The sequence below is a fragment of the Stegodyphus dumicola genome, chromosome 4, assembly GCF_044657685.1.
Source record: "Stegodyphus dumicola isolate Sdum_Otavi_A_Nest chromosome 4, ASM4465768v1".
NCBI lineage: Eukaryota > Metazoa > Arthropoda > Arachnida > Araneae > Eresidae > Stegodyphus > Stegodyphus dumicola.
Window position 1 is genome coordinate 35,367,259 of NC_140771.1, and position 24,780 is coordinate 35,392,038.

Genomic DNA, 24,780 nt, shown 5'->3' on the forward strand with positions numbered 1-24,780 from the left:
TGCTTGGTTTGTTATATCCGATGGTTTACTATGTTTAATCTGATAAGGAAAAAAAAAATATTATTTTTCAAAAATAGTGTAAAAATTAATTGATAAATCACACAGAAGTAATTAGCATTGTGACATCTTCCAATGTTAGTTACAGTTGGTACTAACTTTAATTTAAAAAATTCGACTAAGAGTTTCAAATGTAAACAAATAGTGGCCTCACTTAGTAACACTTAAACAACTTTTAAATTGTTGATAATTCTACAACAACTGCATGCAGATTAATTAAAGTCATAAAAATCTAAATCAGAACATAAGAAAAACATAACTTCACACACTTTTAAAGAAAAAATGCACAATTTACAAACTCAGAAGAACAAAAAAAAAGAGCCCAACGAGCCAGGTAACAGAAGGGCAATATGTATATGTATATATATCAGTTTGGTGTAGCCAATTTCATCCAAAAAGGGAGGTGCACATCTACACATTATTGCAGTCCCATACATTCAATTTCAACATTCTATGGCTACTTGTTTTTGAGTTATGCAAGATACAGACATACGTACAAACATCACAAAAAAAATCTCTCCTGAATCCATTTTACAACCCGTTTCGGAAAAAAGAGTTCTTTAGTCTGTCCGTACATACAGTTGTCATGCAAAACCATCTTTCAAACGGATTCGAGAGCAGCAAAAATTGATATTTTCTTTGAAAAATGATACCAGAAATATTCCATGATTACAATACTTCCTTTAATTCATACAAGGAAGTAAAAATACTTAGCATGAAAACAGACTGCTGCTTGACAGTTCAATCAATAAACCTCGAATGGAATCAAATAATAGATAAGCTCTTGTCTCAATGGATCAATGGTTCTTTGGCTCAGCACATTACACAATAGGATCATTTAAGATATGCTAATTTTTATTTTGCTTTTCAAGAACTGAGACACCATTTACCTGCCTCATAAGCTTTTTTGGGACAAAGAGAATAAAGTGGGAGTGAAGATAAATGAACAGTAAAGTAAATATGTTCCTCATTATTCTAATAGGCTAAACAAACAAATTTAAGGGTTAATAATTTAGGAAGCATTTAAGGTACTTGCGTGTTGAAAGAGAAGGATGGGCTAACTTTGGCAGTAATTTGGGTACTCTTCTGTTCTTGGAATCGGATTCAGAAATGTATGTATATATTCGTATTTATATGTATGTATGCACACACACATACGTTCATTCATACATTTCTGTATCAAGTGCTGAACACAGAAGGGTACTGTAGTTTGATACAATTAGTTTTTCTTTTAACCGGTGGCAAATGCTTCTGAAATAGATTCAAAGGGTTTTTACCCCTGAGCTATAACATTCTGCCACTATATGAACTTTGCTACGTTCAACTTAAAATGGTGTTTTGTTACTGCCATATCACCATCCACTCTTTGACTGACACAAATAAAACTTCACTTCCTGCAAACTGGAACTTAGCAATATCACCCAGTTGCAATAGATTTTAATTTGTGCTGTGGCACCAAAGTTGGAAACCATTCACTCCTCTTTTTGGTGAACTGAATTTCGGCTTTTTTCCATTAACATGTAAATACCATAATTTCCAGAAATTTTGGAAAAGTTTAGAAAAAATCTAGTTTGTTATATATCTCTATTATACATTTGAAAGTTTTCTATAGCCATATAACATAACACTAAACCTACTGCAAACTCGAGTGGACAAAGATATCTGTTATATCCAGGAGTTCACTATAAATTGGGTTTGTTATAGCAAGGTTTTGACTCTATCATTCCTTAACAACATAAAGGTCTTTATGATAGATAATCTATCAATCTACAAAAATTTCCTTTCACAAAATTTTTATTGTGTTTTAATTTAAAAAAAGAAAAAACACAAAAAGATAGAAGATAATTTTTTTATATAAAGTTACAACTAAGAGTTAATTGTAATTAATTATTTTTTGCTTCCATTTTTTATAATCATTTAATGATTTTATATACATCTGCATTACTAGAATTCAGACAATGTTTATTATTGAAACTCAATGATTTTATTTACGTTTATAAGAAATCTATTCAAAAGATCTCATTTCTTAATAGTTTATTTAAAGAAATCAATTTTTATCAAATATTTTATAAATAAAAGCAACTATGTTATAACTATATGTTAAAATAATAAAATACTTACACTTAGCATATTTGCGTGGACAGTGTTCAAGGCATTGTTCAAATAAATCTCTTGTTCTTTCAAGCTTAGTACCACCCTGTAAAAGGTAAATTATTTATATTTAATGCAATGAAAAGATGAAAAAGTATTTTTTCCCATTCAGTTGTTTATGTAATTCATTATAAATACAATTTGGAGTTTGTTTTATTACCTATTTCGGTACTTTTCCATTTTGCTGGTGCAATCGATAAAGTCGCCAAAAATGGCACAACTGATGCCAAACAGAATATCCTTGCTGGTAACCTTTCACACCTCAACGTCGCAGCTATTTCTCATCAGATTTCTCAAAACAAGTTGCAGCCATTTCTTATCAAATTGATTGTTTCTTTCAATACTGGCACACAATTACATAGAATTTTTACCAGATAGTTCAATTTTATGCCCTAAGACCATTCCCGGTAATCAAGTCAATTAGGATGCAATTACACCGCTCACCCGAAGGCGAAAACACAGAAAAGGCAAAGTCAAGGATTAAATTCATCAATTTCTAATGAGAATGCACTAGCGAAGTAAAGCACTGCGATTTTACATAATTTCTGAATAAGCTATTAGTACAAATTGAAATAATTCTTGCACTTGTATTCCAAATTAAGATTTAACTTGAAATTAATGTAGATAATTACTGAGAGAATTAGATTTTTGTAGCATAGTTTATGTAAGATGAGATCACTTGGGGTCACGTGATATGAAATGGTAAACCAGGATGTTGCACCATGAAAGCATAGTAAATTCTTGAATTAATGTCTTTTTACAAATTTATTGTCCTTATTTATTGTCTTTTTACATATTTTTAAACAATATTAAAATGTTCATGAATTCAAAATAAAAATTTCATAGAACTAACATTTTTTTATGTGTATACTGTGTGTTGTCGCCAATAAAGTCTGCTTGGTGAGATTTGCACCGGCGAAACGGAAAAGTACCCCTTATTTCATATTTTGTAAAACTTTAATGAATTTTTTATTAATAAACTCAACAGTTTCAAAGCGAGCAATTGCAACACTGTACGGGGAGGGGGAGAAAAAACATTTTTATCTCCAGTGGGTGAGACTGTGTATAGCAAATTCCAAAGATATACTCATTTTAAAATTATTTTGCGATATTGCTGTTGATCTGAATTTTAACATTTAAGTGCAAATAACATGATATTTAATAAATAAAGATAACACACAAAATGTTAAAAAAAAAAAGGCCCTTTTGGGCATTTAGTGAAATCTGAAAGCGTTCAGATTTTATTTATTTACTTTCTTGTCTTATGATTTCTGTTGATTGTATGTTATCAACTTGGGAAAAAAGTACAGTAGCAGAGTTTAAATAAGAAACCAACTGTATTCCAGGAATGGATAAATCCATTTTACTTATTTCCTAAAGCAAAGATAGTTTCAGCTTATGAACATTACGAATGATGTTCAGGAATTATAAATGACATTAAGAACAAATATCCTCGGGAACAAATTACATTTGTCAATTGAGATTTCAACATATATTCTTTCAGATTGATTTTTATTACATAATTTGCATATATGTATTTAATATTTGTGAAGCCAGGTTTCACTATATGTTCTTTGATAGATTTTCATTAAACACTTTGCATATATATGTATTTAATATTTGTTAATCAAGGTTTCGCTGTATGTTCCTTTTAGCTAGATTTTTGTTACATACTTTGCATTTTATTTTTTTGTAAGATATTTAATAAATATGGAATTTAATTGTAAATCTATAATTATTTTTAACAGCTAAAAGAAAAATTTACAGAAATTGAAATTAACTTTGAAATTTTTAATATAAAAAAGAGTAAGCTATGAATATTTTTAATAGCAAAAAAGATATGGAAGTATGGAATAAAAAAAATATTTTGTTAGAAGCTGCCAATTTTTTACACAATAATTAAAAGCAACAAGAAAAATATTTAAATACTATTAAGAACACTGAATATCAATATCTGAATACACTGAATATGTAAATTCATAAAAATTATCAAATTTCACAACATAATGAATAATTTCATACATATGAAGAAAGTAAGCAATAAAATAAAGACAGAGATATGGAGTTATCATGGACTCTTAAAATATATAAAGTTTTAAAGCAAAACTTACATATCGCTTCAAGAATTTCACTAAATATGTATTCCAAATATCATAAACATTAGGCCATTTGAAAAGAGAGATTCCTTTTTCGTAAGCCTAGAAAATAAATAAAAAAATCTCAGTGTATGAAAGCAGCATATCATAAATGGAAAATGAATTATACATATTTAATACAGCTAAAATTTTACATTACTTAACAATGTAAAATGTTGGATTGATTTTTTTTCTAATATTAATATTTCACAATACTATCCAAAATTAAAGTTAATTTTAATTTTGGATACTATTGTGAAATATGGATATATATATAATTGCAAGATGCATAGATGTATTTTGATATAACAATATTAAACATTTTTTAAATTGCTGCATAAAAATGACAATACTATCTACTTAAAAATAATTATAAGCATCATTCACTCAGTGCTAAAAACAGGTACGAGTTACTTTTATTAGCATTTACTACATTTGTCAACACTGATCTGCATTTAAAGTTCCTGAATGCAAAAATTCAGACACAGATTTTCAACAAAATAAGCATAAGTTTGCACAATTTTTAGTGTAATTAACTAGATTACTTACACCTTTTTTGATAAAAAGACCCTTTCTTTCCAACTCAAATGTATCTAGAAATTACACACATTTAATCAGTATTTAAATATAAAAAAGTAGGCCTTAAGATACAAAATTATAGCAGAAACTAATGAAATTTGAGTGTACTGTAAAGTTTTCATGCCCTCTATGCATCTGTACATCAGTTGATTTGGTAAGCAGCCAAAGTTCACAGCTGTATCTAATTATTCTATCATTTTCTTTAATATTACCAGGTTTAAATAACACATTTAGGTGAAATATTGTTACGTTTATTTCTGACACCAGTTGTTATGTTATTTTCTTCCTTCACATTCGTACGGGGTTCGTGTAGATTTGGAGTGAACAACGACGACAGCACTTGATGGAATATCGAAACACACTTTATTTACCAATATTAATCAGGACAGTCGTCGAAGATCTACTATAAACACACTGGAACAATTAGCAACACAGCCTTCACACTGTCAGACAATAATGGAGAAGACAGCTTCACTGCAAAGCACCAGAGTATAGCTCCCGACTCTGCTTGTACTCGACAACACACAGAGCACAGCTCCCGACTCTTCGGTTCAGTCATTCCCGGAGCTCAACACGCTCTCTCCACAATGCACTAACCGAGATACACTATGAGACTCTTTCAGTGCACTCCACGACCCACGCGGCACTAGCTAACCGACTATCTTGCACCCTGACTCTCCAAGTACCAACAGGGTTTATATAGTTTTTGGCTTGTGTTCAAGAACATTCTGGGCTAAACCAGTAAGAATTCATTCCAGAAGGTGGTCATATCGTCAAATGGGTGATTTCTCGCCAAATGTGGCAACCCTGCCTTCCTTTGCCTTTTTATGGCAACCCTAAACCTGCTTTGCGGGGAAGCTTTCTGACCACGACTGGACATTTCGTAACAATATTAATTTAGCAGTCTCATTAAGTGTGAACATAATGAAATTAGCCACTGAGCTACAGCACCGTATTTGTCAGCTGTGTTAGTTGTTGCAAGCAGCAACAAAACTTTAAAATAAAATTTAACTCATTTTATATATGCGAGTTACTAATTTAATAATTCAGTTTCATAAGCTCCTCTTTCATTTCAGTATAAAAGATAAATCACCAAGCATAGAACAATTTGGTTTACTACTTAACAAATTATTAAACTAAATAAACTTAGGGAAAAAAAAAAAGATTTAATGAAATGATGTCAAATATTTCATTTTTCAATGTATAATTATTGCACTTTTCTAATAATATTGATTTTAAATTCTTCGGTCTACAACATTCAGTTTTCAGACAGACTGTAATTTAAATGATATGGTATTGTAATCTATTTATATTTTAGAAATAATATGCTAAAGTATATCATAAATATGGCCACCATACATAGGGATATCCAAGTGCTTTCATATGCTCTATACCTGGATAACTTAATTTAGCAATTAATTCAGATCACCAGGGTGAAAAGAAGATGGAATAATGACTTTATTTCTTTGCAACAGACAATGTTTATGTACAGATAATAAATGTGTTAATAAAATATTCATTAAATTTGTACAAAATATAAAATAAAATAATTCCAAAATTAAAAATTTGAGTATTGAAGTGCACATGTTTAGGCAGAGAAGACTGTGTAATGAAAGGTTGGTGGCTCTAGGTGCCACTACTTTTCCACAATATAGCATGTAATACTAATTATCTCACTGTGCATATTATATATATTAACACTTTCAGGACGGGCGTCCCATATACGCATTTCCTAAGAACGTCTCTTACAGCCGGACGTCCCATCCAGGCATCAGTAAAGATCGCATTCAGAGGACGGGTGATGCGTATACACATTTTAAGGTGGAATGTTTTTCTAAAGGCCACTAGATGGAATCCTGTGTCCATTACTTTTGAAATGAACACAGTTTTAGGTTCCTGACCTTGAGTTTGATATATTCTGCTTCACTTTGGTATTTTACTCATTAGCTGTTCGAGGTTGGGGGGGGCGGAGGGAAAGCGTAAACAGAGGTGGGCTCTTTAAATCGCTGCGTGCTAATGAAAACATTCTCGTATCTGATTTACATCCAATTCCTTTTTTTATTCTACTTTTTGCTCTACTATGTATGGTCTTTTAGGATTACTGTACGGAGTTTTTTTACGTTTTGCATTGCCTTCAGATATATTTCCGTTCCTTCTTTTTTTATTTACGAAAGCCTCACCTCCAGTCTATTATGACGGGAAGGTGCTATTTATCAGAGGAAGAATACCCCAGTATGGTTAGTGAACCATTTAACTAACACAAATGAGAGTACTGATTCATTTTCTAAAGAGTTAAAAAGTGGTACTTTTTCTAAGAGTTACAAAGTGATACTTCTCTGTGCTTCGAGATTTACCACACTCCTTTTCATTTTAAATTTTGTTACTTCTTATTGTAAATAATCTTTGTTGTGTTCTTTTTATTAATTTTAAACTTTATTGATGGATTTTATCAATTAAAACTTTGGAATAATTTGAATAGCGCTTCCGAAAATTATTTTAGAAGATAAGCAATTTTTTAAGTATATTTCATGTAAAATAAAGAAAAAAATGTTTTAAGCGCTAATTTTAACATATATAAGACATCAAGTAATAATCTAAAATGATACCAAAAATTACGATGCTAGAAGCGAAACTTTTGTTTTTCTGACTTTTGTTATAAAATTAGGCTTAGCGATGCAGAACCTCCATCCTGTACGGTGATTGCCTTCGATTCTCTTCCGTTCCGCACAAGCGTCTTAAACAAAGGCGCGCCGTCACGAAAAGGTTAATATATATATGTATACGATAATTTTATTGCAGGTACTGTTCTGTAATACTATACTGCACACATAAAGAAATTATCTTACTTATGTAATAAATGTAACTACATACAATTACTATATGTAATTAGCCAACATTATTAAATAAAATAATAATAAAGTTGCTGCAGTTTTACTATACATATTTGCATTGTACTGTATCTAACTATATTGTAATGCATAAACATGACAGATTTTGATATTGCTGAGTAATCTCAAGTGAATATACAATGTGAAAAAATTATTGTTATAGTTCAATGTAGAGTGCCACATGTTGAAAAAGCAATGAAATTATGTTTTTCTATGAAACCACTCTTTAAGCAATGAAAATCACTTCAGGCAATAAAATGAAATACAAATATACCTAGAAATAGTGTAACATATTGTATTGTTGCATTATTTCCATGCATATTTGTACTTCACCTCATTATGGCTCAGTCTCATTTTATTTGATACATTTTATAGTTATGCTCTCCTTTTTTTCCTTCAAATTTTTAAAATTTTGAAGAGATTGTAGTATAACTGAAACCGAACGTAACTGAAATTGTAAAATGCTGACTAGAGAACATAATGGTACTAATATGAACTTTTATAATTAAAAATACTTATTTCATGCTTAAATTCCTATGTAACAAGACAGCAAAGAGGGGAAAATGCTAAAAATTGAAAATCTCACTTTAAAAGCTTCTTCAAAATATTTATTCTCCTCCAGAAATAATCCATAATTGATAATTACTTGTGGTGTGGCAATTCTTAAATCAATTATCCGATCATATACAGCTTTAATAGACTGCAAGTAAAAATTAAGAAGGCATTAGGCTACAAGCAAAAAGTAAAATTGTACGTAATACAAGAAAACATTCATTCTATAAGCATTTTCTAAAGTTAGTCATTATGCATTACTTCAAATAATTAAACTACCCATAATTTTTAACCCAATTTTTATAACAGTATTTGTTTGAATACAGAATACATATTAATTAACCTCTCATAGATTACTACTTTAAGGAAGTCTAAATATCCATTGCAGAAAATCATATAATTCTGAAACTTTACATTCTGTTTAAGTTACTGAATCTTTTATAACAAGATAACTGACAGCTATTTCAGTGAAGATTCTACAAGAGATTCGTAAATACATTTTAGAACGTGCCTTTCTTTGATGTAATACTGGACCATCATTATTTAAGAACATTAATAACTAAACACAATATATAATGATTGTTATTCTAAGATTTTACAAGTAAGTTTCATAAACATATACAAAATGTATTTTTTGAGGGGGGAGAGGAGTAATTTACGTAAATCTATAAACTATATCTGTATGAGATTTTAAATTCTGATTTAGAATAAAATTAAAATATATATATACAGGGGTTGGACAAAAATATGGAAACACCTTTAAAAAACATGTTTCTTTGATTAATATGGTGTAGAAAACCTGTTGGCATCCAAAACAGCTTGCAGTCTTCTCGGAAGGGATAAATACAGTTCCTGTATGTTTGCCAAGGGAATATTATACCATTCTTCCTGTAAAACGGTGGCAAGTTCAGATAACGATGTTCGCGGTGGATAACGAGAACGCACTTTCCGTTCCAATGTAGACCACAAAGGTTCGATAATATTCAGGTCTGGTGACTGTGGTGGCCAGGGGAGATGGGACAACTCATCCTCGTGCTCAGAAAACCAGTCCTGGACAATGTGAGCTGTGTGAACAGGGGCTTTGTCGTCTTGAAAGACACCATCACCATCGAGGAACAAAGTTTGTACCATGGGATGAATTTGATCGGCCAAAATGTTCACATAAGTCTTGGCAGTCATGTGCCCTGACACAGTTATCATGGGGCTAGCAGAGAACCACGATATGGCTGCCCAAACCATAACAGAACCCCCGCCATGTTTCACTCTTGGCAACAAGCAGTCTGTATTATAGGCTTGAGATGGCGTTCTCCAGACGTAAACTCGGCCAGAAGTGGGAAACAATGTGAAAGAAGACTCGTCAGACCATATTACTTGCTTCCACTGCTCTATAGTCCAGGCTTTATGACTTAAACATCACCTTTTCCTGTTACGGGCATTAGCATCACTGATGAGTGGCTTCTCAATCGCAGCACGGCCAGCAATTCCCTGTTTATGAAGCTCCCTTCTAATTGTTTTGGTACTCACAGGGTTCGGTAACACAATATTCATTTCAGCAGTAACTTTTGCAGCTGTGGTCTTCTTATTTTTCGTCCTTTAATGATCGTCTGTCAAGATCACTCAGGACACACTTTCGTCCGCGCTGTGATTTAGCACATGATGTTTTTCCGCGTTTCAAATATGCAGAATAAATCTTCGATACAGTACCTCTTGAAACGCTAAACACCTCGGCTACCTTGCTTACGGAAGCACCTACCATACGTGCTCTAATAATTTGCCCACGTTCGAAGTCTGTTAACTGTGACATAATGCAATGACAACTTCACATAACAGTACTCCGACAAACAACTGAACTGTTTAGCACATTTACGAAGTTGTATAGGTGGCGTCAGTAGTCAAAAACGCCAGTGCCACCTACATATTTCATTAAAATCAATCTTTCTTTTCAAACATGCATTTCACAAGGTGTTTCCATATTTTTGTCCATCCACTGTAAATATATATTAAATTCTAGATTAAGTCAAGAAATATGCATACAATCACTGAAGCAAAAATATTTATGATTTATATATAAATTGCAAATATAAAGATTTATAAGCAGCATGCTTAAAAAGTAAGTTTCAAGCCAGAAAACATTTTGCATAATGCAGTGCTTCATTAGCCTGCATGATTATGTTTTCAATGAGAATTGTTTTAAGTATCTTCATACCCAAATTTGGTAAAAATGCAGCCTGATTCTACTAAATATTAGAAAAACTTCTTTACCAATTTGCATTTGAATAAGGTATTATTAAAGTTGCAAGCATTACAATAGACAATGCTTTGTGTTTAATGCACGCATTCATATATTTTAATTTTGCTGTTTCTTCCCATGCTATATAATATATAAACTTGCAACTTATTTTAAATTATCTTCCTGTTACATAGAAAACTTCAAATTCTACTTACTAAAGATATTTTTCATATTTAATGGATGGAAAATTATTCATGATCAAATGAATGGACTAAAATGAAACTTTAGTTATGAAATAAACATTAGCAATTCCAACATTCTTCAAAAATAGACCACTTAGAAGATATATATATTATTATACACTGGTTATCATAAATTAAGCAAAAATCACAAAAATAGCAATAACTCCCTCAAAAATAAGCCAAACCGTGTAAAATTTGAATATGTTGCCAAGTAAGAGTAGCTGAATAAAACTGCAATATGCAAATTAGTGGCGCTGCACTCGGAATACGTCATCTGCGAGGGGAATAAAAGTCCATGTTTGAGACCAAGCCCACATATTTCACTGTGATAGTGACATCAGAAATCTGAAATAGCCAATTCGTAACAGTGACCTCCAGGCATCATTTGCCTGCAGAACTATGGATGGAGAGCCATTGGAAGACTAGAGGCAGGATAAAGTCAAACAGAAGTGGCCAGATGGCTAAATGCGAGTCCTTCTGCAGTTCACAGACTTTGGAGGCAATTTCAAACCACAGATTCGGCATCTAGGAGGTTCAGACAAGGATGGCCAACTGCTACGACGACCGCCGATGACCAGTATTTGACTATATGTGCACGCAAGAATAGAACCGCTATTCTGACTCTTCTTAGACCCCCCCCCCTGCTGCAGCCACAGGAAGGTTCGCGTCAACGTCAACTGTGCGTAGAAGGCTCCACGAAGGTGGTCTGCATGCGAGGCGACCAGCCATTTGTGTGCCGCTCACGTCACGCCATAGGAGGGACCGTTTTCAGTAGGCACGACAAAATGTCCACTGGACGCCTGATCAATGGAGGGCAGTTCTCTTTACAGATGAGTCTAGGTTTAGTCTAGAAAGTGATAGTAGGCGTTATTTGATATGGAGAGAACCTAGAACTCATTATCATCCGTCAAACATCTGTGAAAGATATGCATACGGAAGGGGCAGTGTCTGTGTTGGCTGTGGCATCTCTTTGGGTGGACGCACAGACCTCCATGTCTTTCCAAGGGGAACTGTGAATTCTCAGATTTATAGAGATGACATCCTTGACGTTTATGTGACATCCTTGATATTTATCCCATGTGCCAGGGCAATAGGTGATACTTTCCTGTTACAGGACGATAACACAAGGCCACACAGGGCTCGTGATTATCTTCAACAAGAAACAATTATGCGCATAGAGTGGCCAGCTTGATCCCCGGACTTGAATCCTATCGAGCACGTTTGGGATGCTTTAGGGAGACGTCTAGCTGCTCTCAATTCGCCCTTTCAAACCCTTGTCGTGCTTTCAACTGCTTTGCAAGAGCAATGGCTCTTGCTTCCTACGCAACTAATAGACCGCATAATAGAAAGCATCACACATCGCTGTATGTGCTGTATTGCTTCTAGAGGCGATCATATTCCATATTGAAGGTACTTTTCCTATAGCAAACTGACACTTTCGATTTGTTCATTTTATACATGTGCTAATTTCTGTACTACCATATTTGTCTGGTAATTTCTTTTTATGTTATTTGATACCTTACTATGTGTTGTATATTGTGAGTAAGTTTCATTAAATTCTACATGTAACTTTTTCAGTAATCGTGATTTTTGTGATTTTCCTTAATTTATGATAACCAGTGTATATAAAGGGACTGATCGCAGTAAATTTCAAAATTTTCACAAATACAATGTGGCATTATTAATATATGCAACAATTTTATTTTATTATCAAAAAGAACTTTTATGCTTGAAATACATTAGAAACTTCGATTCACAATATATTCCTTCAAATGTGACAAAATTTGATAAAACTGGAGGGGGGGGAACACTATACTAATGAGCTTCTGTAGATATACAAACAATACATATATAATATTTTACTTTTCTCTTAGAATAAGTTAAGCTTTTTTAATTGGAAAGTTTTCCTTTTTTATAATTTTCAATTAGTAATTAATATTTCTTTTTTATAATTTCAATTTCAATATTTACACCTTAAATTTTTGCTGAGCCTCATAATAATAAATATCTATGTATGTTATTTCTTAAATATTGTCAAAGTCAAGAGTATTTAAGTATGAAAATACATTATAAAAATCCATTACTTTGAATGAAATCGAAATTTCAAAATGTCATAAAAATTTTCATATGCGAATTTTACTGTGAGTAGAAATTAATAAAAAGACAGAACTGATGATACAATAAGCACTTTTGCATTCAGTAAATTAGAATAACATATATTTAAAAAAATTAGCAATATATTTCTCACATTGAAAACAAGTGACACAAGATTAGACCTAAAAATTTGGGCAGTAACATCTTTAGAAAAACAAATTTCTAATTAAACATGCACAGAAAAGTAGACATACTAATTTATCAGTCTGATAATAAATTCTGAAGTGTATGCTGGAATCATCAAATTAACAGCACATAATATGAAGCATAAAACCTTACAGATTATAGAAACGGTAGAATAAATTATATATAAACAATTCTTATAAAATGTTTGAAGTGTATGTTTCAGCTATCAAGATAAAAAAAGATAAATATTAAGCAATAATTATTACTAGACTTACCTTAAAAGTTCCTAACACTTCTTCCAAATCAGCATATAACAACCAGACTTTCAATGACTTATAGAGCCTTTCTTGAACTGGCAAAGACTAAAAATATGCATAGTAAGCTAAATGCATACAAGTAGATAAACAATTATACAAAGACATCAGCTAAAATTATAAATTCTTAGTTAGAAAATAATCCAGCTGTGCTTTTTCTTAAATACAAGAATTAATATTAAATGATAAGATTTGTGGTTTTGTTTCTCGACCTTTAGTCGGGTAAAAGCATTTCTCACATTTTGTTATGATAAACTTTCTATCTAATAAGGCCAGAAGAACATCAAGCCAGTTATGATTAAAAAAATATAAGGGTAATGAATAACCTTTTTAACTCATCTGTATCATGTTCACAATTCAGTAAATCAAAACTTTGAAAAAATTTTTATACATTTACATATTCTTGGGGGGGAGGAAAGGAAACATCACGACAGAAGTATCTGTTTCTTACAAAATGAACGATGTATAATATACAGCTGAAGAAATAATTACACTGCAAATATTCCCAGATTATTTATCACTGAACAGCACAAATAGAAAAGGTAGAAATCAGTATGTCAGATATATTTTATATTTCGATCATACATTTTTCACAAGTTCATACATTTTTCACCTTGATTTTTGTCATTAAATGGCTCAGCATCACTACATAAAAAGCTCTTTTGCAACTGTTGCTTTAGTTATCATATACTCTGCATGAGATAGAACTGATGGCCCACTATATTGAATGGCAAAAGATCTAAGGTCTTGATGGCCAAGGTTTTGCAAAGGAAAAAAATTCATGCCATATGCCATCAGGACTATCTTGTTAAAAAGTGGTACCTAGAAGCAGTGTTATAAATTACAATAGCACTAGTTGCAGATTCCCACCGATATAACATTGGTTGCTAAAGTAATATAAGTAATAATAAAGAAAGGCCTTCAGTTGTATAGATGGTACTCCTATCCATTAGCACAACAGAAACAATGCCAGTGTGCACTGTTTCTACTGCGTTTCAGCCAGAAATTATTTCTACACAGCAGAAATAATGCCAGTGTGCCAATTGAAAATAAAGTCTAATATCCTGATCATCCCATACCCAGATGTGACGGCCATCAATATCCAGGTTTGAAGCAGGATTCATTAAAGAAGAAAATTCCATTTCATACTCATCCATGAGGACTGAACACAGCACCAATCTAGGTGGTGTCATTAGTGAACAATACTTAATGGGATATATCACACAGAATACAAGCAGAATCTTGCATTTGTCAAATTATGAAAAAAAAAAAAAAAAAAAAAACTACAGGTGCACTGATAGACAATGGTATTATTATAAAAATAATGAAGGCCTGTTACACTATAAATTAGCAGCATACTATGGTTTTTATCAAAGAAGACCAGGTATAAAGAAAAATTATAAACCTGTCTAAGACAACAGTGCATGAACAGTAATGATGGTCATTTTATTAGAGGTGAATACAGTATTAGTGTTTAATTATATTTACAGAAAGAAATACTAGTCACTTTCAGAAGCGATCATCTAAAGAAGGTGGTCATTATAATAGAGTTTACTGTATTTCAAATGTGAAGACTACTGAATAAATAATGGTTAAAATACTATGGTGAACTATGAAAACTGGATAAAGAGAGGAAGCCAAAATGACCTTACCATAAAAAAAAAAAAAAAAAAAAAAAAAAAAATTTAACCTAATGGATGTCATAAAAATTAAATAATTATTTTAAAACATTTGATCTCAAAAAAGAGCACCATGCCAACCAAACAGATTTCTTTTGATTTTTCATATCATTTATGAAATTATATGATCTAATTTTTGTCAATTACTTTTGTGTCATTTGAAAACAACACAGACAAGTGATCAAGATAATACTGTTGAGACACTGATAGCTAATGAATGCACTGTCACAAAAAGGCATCAGAGATTACTTTACTCTACACAATGGTTTCCTGTACAAGGATTAGCTTTTTGGACCACTTCCCTCTCCATAGTTTAAGCTTGGAATTATTGCATGGATACATTTTACTTTGTATTACTTCATACACCATAAGAACACTTTCTTCAAGATGAACTGAAATACAGCACTAAAAATTACATTAATTTTATTATCACAATCATTAATTAATAGCATATCTAAAAGGTAATTACAGGAACAGGTGATAAAAAGCTAGTTTTTTCTTGCAAAGAACCAATCAGACCCAAACTTCTTCCATTCTTATGAAAACCCACTAAATTCAAACAGCATGCAGTGTTAAATGTTGTTGATGTTCTTTTAATGCTTTTGAATGTTAGGTAAAAATAAACATGAAAATGTTAGTGAATAAAATATTAGCGGACTAGCCTAGTTTCTCTAGTCCACTCACGGCATGCCACTGCTATAAATCACTCTTGGCTAACAGCTATGTTCCTTGACCATTCATAGTTTTCCTGTCTTAGTGAGAAAACACACGTAATCACTGCTGCCATCAACATCAATAAGCCCAGATGGCAGATGATTGTTTGCGATGACTCTCTATCATGTATCCCAATGATGAGGCTTCCTTCACACACATCCAACCATATATATAATCTTTAAAGCATCATAACAGCAATTCTGGTTAGACTAGTTAGACTTTATGGTTAAACAATTATAATGTTTCCATTTTAACTGTGGCACTTATTTTACACAATATTGGTTGTACAGTTGCAATGCATACAGTGCACTTACTTCTTGCAACATCACACAGCCACCTAATTGTAATCATATGCTAAGATATTTCAATTCTGCAAAAGGTTACATAACAAAAAATTCACCTTAAAACTAAATTTTTAGTGTGAACATTCAATATATCATCAGTACTATATTCTAAATACTGTATCATATGCATTCAAATATGGGGTTAGTCTATATTTTAGAGTGCCCCTTGGATTATTGCTGTTTCATTTATTGCCAAATTGTTGTTTCATTTCTGGTAACCTGAGTAGTTAAATGGTATGGAAACCCTATTATGCCATGATTGCAGTGAATTTCATTAATGCAAAAATATTTGTAAGGGCTTATTTCTGCGTTGGATGTCAGTTAGGAAGTACGTTGGTTAATTTGTGCTGTACACCATAAAATGGCTGTATGTGATGAGATCAATGTGATGTTTCTGTACGATTTGGAACAAAAGGGAGAAACGCATTAATTGACTGGTGTGCAGATGAAGGTTTACTTAATAGTCATTATAAGCGTCCTGTTTGTATGAAGGAAATACAAGGTAGAATGTAAAGATTGTTCAGATGGCTTTGTCGCAAGAAAGGACACAGACAGTCCAGCACTACAGATGATATTTTTTACTATTATTTTTGTGAATTTATGTGATGACGGCAGTATGCATATTCTAGTTCAGATAATTTCAGAAAGTTTTTCGATGCTGTGAAGAAATTTTGTGTGCCACAGACTGAAAAGACAGAAATTTCAAAATATGGTAAGTCGATATTTTCCTTTTGTAGTGCGTATATATGATAACATGTATTTCCTTTTTTATGTTATTTAATTGTGTGATTTAAAATGCAGTTTATTGAGCTTCGATTAGCTACAAATTTTGTTCAATTTTGGTGATGAGTAACTTTGTTTTAACATTATATGACGTCATAATTCTCCTAGCATTTTTAAGTGAAAATAGATCGATGTGTACATGGACAAAGTCAAGGGAATGTGCAATGCCAAGTTTGTGCAATTCTCTGATTTTTTTTAATTGAAAATAGATCGATGTGTACATGGATACTGAGTTTGTGCAATTCTTTGACTTGCTATTTCGTTTTTGTGTAGCGGCAATCTTGAAATTGCGCCTTGCTGGCCAATCGACAAAAATTGCCAATTTTCACCAAAGGGCACCCTGAAATATATTTTTACCCAAATATGGATACATGGAAAGTCAAATATTCAATAATTAAGACTTATTGTGTTTTATTTGGTTTAGAAATGCTACTTCCTATAAGCTTAACAGACATGAATGAGTTATTGCTATGTCTGAGAACAAAAAAAAAAAAAAAAAGACTTGAAATAACCTTTTCATTTAAACAAAGTGAGGAATTTAAGTACACACTCTTGCACTACCATAACTTGTGGTGATGCATATAAAGAGAACAGTTAAATTTAATAAATGTTAAGAAGTAGTCAAAGATTATACAATTAATCTATGATAGAATTTTGCTCAACAACTCTAAGGAGAGTTGGATTTAAACATACTCTGTTTCATAGTCCAAAAACTTCAAAAAGGATGAAATCATAATAACTGGTTAATTAACATAAGATTCCCTACAGACTGATAACCTGTTTATTCAAGCAGAGATAGTGCTAGATTTTTGCCACTTGATGCAAACTCTGCTAACCAAAATTCTTCAGCCTGATTTCTTCCTAAAACTTCTGTCACTCTTAAATTTTGATGCACAGTGCAACTGCACCAATTGCACATGCTCTGGTCCTACTGGTAAAGTGCAACCCAAGTGATATAGTTGTTAGTAATGCTGAGAGCCATATCAATGGGCTTCAGTTTGAATCTCAGAGAAGGCTTGGATGTCTGTAAGTATATTGTGTATGCAGCAAAGGGAAATTCAAAATACATAGAAATCTGAAATCCTCTTGAGGTCATAGCAGTAAAGAAGGGCGGTAGACCCTTGGATCGCATCCTTTGATGCTCTCCCTCAGAATTTCTATCATTATGGAGGATTAGCAGTACTAACTGCCAATGTTAAGTATAGCCATGTCAGGCATGACCATGTTAGGTACAGCCATGCTAACCTAACATGCCTACTTGGATGCATAGGTACTATTCCGCAAGAAACTCAACTACCTTCAATATTCATTCAGTAAATAAGTAGCACTTCTTTACTTATTTAAACCCTAATTCTTGATTTCATAAAATTTAGAAGTTTAAATTTCTTTTTTTAAATCAGTCAACATCATATAACTTTAGAAGCCTACACAAAAAGTATTAGTTATTAAAAGCAGCACATGCTTATATAAGCATCTTTTACGGATAAATACCTGATCATGATAGGATCCTTTGCTTACAGGAAGAGCAGTAGCCCTTTGCACAAGTTTCAGTGCCCTTTCAAGATTGCTGAAAAATGCAAAAAGAGTTGAAATTAATAAATAAAAACAATATCAACATAAATAAGGAAAATGAAAAATTATATGCAGTTGAAAGTGAAATTTTGATCTGCCAATTTTTTCTTAATAGGCACTTCCTTTTTCCATCAATATCATGGCAGGGTTGCCACTCAAACAGGAGAATGAAATTCCCCGACTTTTCCAGGTGTTTACGGCTAGACTAACTACATGGCTAATAGGAAAATCTGAACTAGCAAACACAAAAATTTGTGGCTCTACTTTTATATGCGCCCTAAGATCACCAAATGTGGCAATATGTGTTCTGCGCTGGTTTTTGGCACAATATCATGTTGTATGGCAACTCTTTTGCTGGAGTGATTTAATTGCTCGATGGTTCATGTCGTGCGTGTTTTGAAATGGCCTATATTGCAATGAGAGACATGGTTGCAAGAGTGTCTGGGAGATTATTTTTAGCGGTTGTGCATGATAGAAGTAAGGAAACATTAATGCAGTGTATTAAAGAGTGGATTGAGCCTTGTACAACTATTTTTTTGAATGGCTGGAAATCTTACAAGGATTTAGGAAAAGAAGGTTTTGAATATTTATTTGTGAACCATAGTACGAATTTTGTGGATAGCGAGTCTGGCTGTCATATAAATACCATAGAGAGTACATGGCATGTTAAAGCTTCGTTCTGCTGTCCGAAGAAACATCTATTACGGTAAGTGCATTTTATTTTATTATTTTTATTTTGTAGAATGTTATGTTCATTGTTTTTTTACTATGAATTTCTGTTGTTGTTTTTTGAATTAATTGTAATTTATTTTGTTTATTTGTGCACACTGCCGAGATTGTGCAATTCGTAGATATTTTTTTTAAAGTTTAAACAGAATGCTGTGTACATGGTATTCTTTGAAATTTATTGTTGTTAACTTATTAAAGAGAGGTGTGCGTAGTTCTTCGATTCCTTTGCTGCCTATATTGTGCAATTCGTAGATTTTTTTTTTTTTTTTTAAGTTAAAATATATCACTGTGTACATGGATTCTTGTCAAATATTTTTGGTTAGAAACTTTAAGTTTTTGCTAGCTAAATTTTTTGTTTTTGTTTCGGGTTTTTAGCTTAAATTGTGTGCTCAAAACGCGGCTTTTGCATGTGCGAAAACCCCGTCTTTGGAGACATTTTAGGCTTAAAGTTTGAAATGTAGACAAAAAAATTTAGATAGTAATATGGCACCAAGTAGTTTCTCGCCAAAAATGTTTAGCGAGAAATTTGGCAACCTGAGGGGGCATATAAGAGTAGTTCCAAATTTGCTAATAATGATATAAAAAAAAAAAAAAAAAAAGTACTTTTGAATCTCCAAAGCATTACCATTAAAAGTATAATAGAAGTTATTCTCCTCAGTAATTTTCATTACTGGGGAGAACAACTTCTATTATAGTTTTATTATTACATTAATTCTTCAGTAATTTCTCCTCAGGAAAATTTGCCACACTAAGAAAATTTGCTATACAATATTTACATACTAATCCAATACTGTGTTCAGTAATCAGCTGTACCACAAAATTAGTTAAGTTCAAATAAATATCCTTTTTAATTACAGGAAAAGAGTATACAATACTAGAAATTATTGTTAATGCAGCTGAAATATTTGCAGTTTTACAAAAGAAATTAAATAATTGCAATTCATTTCATCTAAGTTATAAAAAAAATTTAGAAATGAAATTCATTTATTTTTCAGTACTACGCACAAACATAATTGTATTTTTTCCACCATTAATTTTGATAAAATTATATCATGAATGACAGCTTTACTGTTTTAAAAAGCATTACAGTCAAAAGTCGTTCATCCGGACTCGTCGGGACTTCGGCGATTCTGGATTATCGATTTTTCCGGATTATAGATCATCAGTTTAAATCTGGTAAGATGGCATGCAGAAATTATAAAATTAAAAATATGAAACTGTAATTTATGAAATAAAGAACAGTTATGATCTAAAGGGTATCAAAATTTACAAAAAAAAAAAAAAGCTTAATATTTATTTGTTTACTTTATTAAGCTTCTAAAACCGGGCCGAAATTCTCATAATATAGCCTTCAAACCGGCGCGATCCGAAACAGTTTTGCCCACTCTTTGACATTTTCCTAATGAGAAAAGTCGTTAGACCCCTTCCATGGATGAAGTAAAATTTACATGCTTGTCGGACGCTTACGTCCCATAGTAGAGGGGTTGCTAGATTTGCAATTTTTTCGATGATTTTTTTGCTTTCATTTAAATGAAGTTCTAAATAAAGAGTGCATAAATAAATATGCAGTACTGGATGCGTATCCAGTGCACAATTTATTTAGAACAAAATGTATGCAATGTTTTATATTTCACTCACTATTTCTAATCAATCTCGTAAATAATTTGTGAATTTTTTAACTTTGTTTTCACTCTTCATTTATATTTGCGTATTTTCGTATTAGAAATTAGAAAGCGAGAACAAAATTTAACAAAATATAGTAAATACGGACTAGATTTGTAAGTCTGCAGGCTGGAATGTGATTTTTAATAACATATTTTTCATTAATAAAATAATGGTAATGACTAATTTAATGAAATAATAATAATAATATTTATTACCATTAGATGATTAGAATGAGATTCAATACAATTAGATTTTGAGATGAACTTACAGCAATAATAAAGCTTTACATAACAATAACAGAGATTTAAATCTGCTTTTTTCGATAATTTTGTTATTATAATATAAAAATCAAAATCCGAGATACATTGGTTGTGTTTAACCATTTAACTTTAACAAATATTACATTGGACTATCAGGCAAAGAAGGTATATCTTTAAAGAGAATTTTTCTTTGTAAAATTGGCTTTTGTTTATGTTAGCAGAGAAAAAAATCTGTGACCTATACATGCAATCATCAAAAGAATTTTGAGAACAGTTTTAAATGTTCATGAAGAATTAATTATATGTCAATTTCTTTTCATGGGTAGAAATTTCGTCTAAAACTATCGTTATATCCAAAGGTTGAAGTCTATTTCATTTTCAACGAATATTCTATTTGCACATAATATATTTTCTAATTTATTTTAGAAAGAGTAATCTTTCGTGTTTTCAAAAGAATAAGGACATACTGGGTGTTGACACAATGTAGTAAATCTGTTTTTCATATTTCTTCCAGTAATGAAAACGATTAACCTGGAATATTTTCAAAGCAAAATTAAGAAAACCGTTTACGTCAAATTTTGTATAAAATATCTTCTCGTGTATTTTTTTATTTAAAGTGTGGAATTTTCTCTTCGAAAATATTAAAAATCATGAACGGAGCAAATTAATTCATGAGAAATAACTTTGAAATGCAATAATTCCATCTTAATATGAAACAGTGGAGAAAAGTGCAATACAGTTTATTTATTCACAAATAATTCCCCTCATATGCGTAATTTATGTACTTTCGATTGAGAAATATAGGTTAGTAAATTAAACTGCTTTTTTCAATACTTTTCCTTTATCAATATTTTTACGGGCTCTTCAGTAGAGTGGTAAAGGTGGCTGAACACCTGTAGCTCGCTTGGGTTTGAATCCTGCTAAATAGTTGGATTCACGGTTTTTGTGTAACGTAAATGCAAGCCAGCTTCTCTTAGAAAGTCCTCCGCGAAGGCATAACTCCCCTTATACAAGTAATTGTTGTGTGCTTTGATGTAATTCAGTAAGCGAACAAAATTAATCCAATCAAACCCCAAGAACGGGTTGATGACATGTGGAGTTTTCCACCAGGAACGTAAATGCGAGCAATTTTCTCTTAAAAAGGTTTACACGAAAGCATCCATACCCTTAAGCAGATAGCGTTCGCGTGCTTTTCCGTAATCCAATCCTAATTTTCATACATTTAATAGTAAGTTGACATACACCTTTTTACAGACAAAATAACAACCTTTTTTAAAGATATATTTTTATTAACTTGTCTGAATTCCCTTTATCTCTTGAGGAGTATAAGAATTTCAGCAAATAAAACTGGCCAAAATTTTATACAATGTAACTGATGTTTTGATTCAATTTAGAAGCAACGTGAGCTTTACTGATATTCAAATACTTTTTGGCAGATCTCATCCTAAAAGAGGGTCTAAAGATAAATTGATTTTATTTAATTTACAATCAATGAAAAACATTGAAAGCAATCACTGAATGAATGAAAATCACAAAAACTATTATGCATACAATTGTCTCTTATTTATCTCCTGATAAATCAGACAAAATTGCCTACATAATAGAAGCACTTTGAAAGAGTTAACAGTTCTTAAGGGTTTTATGTAATCCACAAAAAAATGTCAAAATAAAATCTTATTATTCATAAGTATGAAAAGGAAGTAAACGATAAAAGCGGTTTTACCTATTTTTTAGAAGGGCATTAAATCTAAAATATTAATCTATTCTTATTTGTTAAAAAACATTAAATATGGTAAGCTTAAAGAGCGTGCAAAATCGCTGACGTTTTAATCATAGCAAAAGTCAGTAATAAAAAAATTAGCATTAAAATTATGAGACAGATTGAGAAAGAGATGGCCTCTATTTCATTTTCAAGTATATTGGCGCGAGACAAAACCTGTGGTTTTTGCCAAAATGCAGCCAAACTGATAAGAAGAGGGAAATAATGCGTAGCCAGCGGCTACTCTGAGCAGCGACAATGGACCACCCAGAGATCTACAGATAGGCGATTTTCTAAAATGGGGAGGGCATGCATGGTACGACAGTTGTACCAATGCCAGCCTAATACAGAAAGTCATTCTCCTGGTACAACTGCTGTACCAGCCGGCTTCAAAAAGTTAAACATTTCTTTCAATGTAAGTTGTTTAAGTTGCTTTGTTTTATGTGATAATAATTTCTCTTTAATTCTATAAACAGACATAATTTTTTGCTCAGTTACAAAGTTCCGCTGTTCAAGTCCTATAATTGCCGTGTCGTGAATACCGACTAATTTGTCAATCGAAATTTTTTCGTTTTCAATAACCTCTGTGTCACTTTCTTCACTATCGGAAGCGAATTATAATGACGAGGAATTTGATTTAAATGATATCAAAGACGGAGTACATCGAGATGAAATACTACATTTAGTAAGGAATTATAAGCCAAATAAAATAAAAACATCTGCCCTGAAAGATAAGGATAGTGCTGACAGATCAACTTCCAATTCATTGCGCGCCGCAATGATTTTTTTTTTAATCAAAAAAGATCAAGTTACTTCTGAAAAAAAATTCTTTAAAATGCACTTTTGATTTATCTGCAACTTTAGAATTTAACCATTCACTTTCATATAGGCAGTAAATTCTTTATCTTTTTATCATGTAAAAATCCATTAAACGTAATGAGTTTAGGATCTAATGAAGAAATGTATTTGACCAAGCTAAACTTAAATAGGCTTCTTTCAACTATTTTTATGTAAGTTTAACCAAAAAGGTTCTACATTGAGCTCTGAATTCTCTTCTATTTAAATCAGAGATTTCACCTTTAGCTAAACTCGACACAGTAGCAATACCTACATCTATATCTCCAAAATTACAACAAAGAGTTTCATGTAGAATATTTAATTTTATCAATTTTTCAGGAGTTTTTGCCTTTTGCAGTAAATCTCTTTTGACAGATTTTGAAAGAAGCTGATTTAGCATAGTATGGAAAGTTATGTACAGAAAGGGGCACATGGGATCAGCTGCTTGAAATTATTCTGAAATGGATATAAAACTAATGCAACATATATATGTAAAATACAAAAAATATAATGGTTTTCCTCCACACGAACAGGCAACCTCTAATTAACTTTCCGCAATTTCAGGATCTTCTCACTAGACCAGTACTTTCAAGAACATTCTGGCATGTTACGTAATCGCTGCTATAAATGAAGTGTTAGGCCAGCTTTCGAGAGAGTGCTCCCTGCCATCGCTGCAATAAGACCTTGCACTGATCGCTTCTTCCTTCCTTTGTTAGAATAGTTATGACACTGAAAGATTAACCTTAACCTTATTTTAATTTAAATCATTATTGAATATGTAGTGTTTGGAGAATCTGAAAGAATAATGATCTGCCATTTTAAGTGAATAAAGATATGGAGTTTGTCTTTTTTAGAATTTTGGAAACTAGAAATGAATATTACCCTACAACAAGAAGAAAGAAAAGAAAATTTTGCTACAGATTCATGCAGAAGACAATTTGTGCTTTCTAAAATTATGTGAAAAATATGTGTTTGTGTGTGTGTGGTAGCACTTCTGTGCTAAACTATGG

General features: G+C 31.9%; 1 protein-coding gene across 2 annotated transcripts in view; it reads right to left on the reverse strand.

The window, feature by feature from the left end:
* The window catches only part of fand (Pre-mRNA-splicing factor SYF1 fand), a 123,107-nt gene that overhangs the window by 31,181 nt on the left and 67,146 nt on the right, over positions 1 to 24,780 (reverse strand). For both annotated transcript variants that reach the window (XM_035368404.1, XM_085814722.1), the window contains exons 13-17: positions 18,440 to 18,515; positions 13,390 to 13,476; positions 8,397 to 8,510; positions 4,320 to 4,406; positions 2,179 to 2,254 (exon numbers count right to left, since the gene is read on the reverse strand). In XM_035368404.1, the coding sequence (XP_035224295.1) occupies positions 2,179 to 2,254; positions 4,320 to 4,406; positions 8,397 to 8,510; positions 13,390 to 13,476; positions 18,440 to 18,515 (440 nt within the window). The remainder of the gene's footprint in view (positions 1 to 2,178; positions 2,255 to 4,319; positions 4,407 to 8,396; positions 8,511 to 13,389; positions 13,477 to 18,439; positions 18,516 to 24,780) is intronic.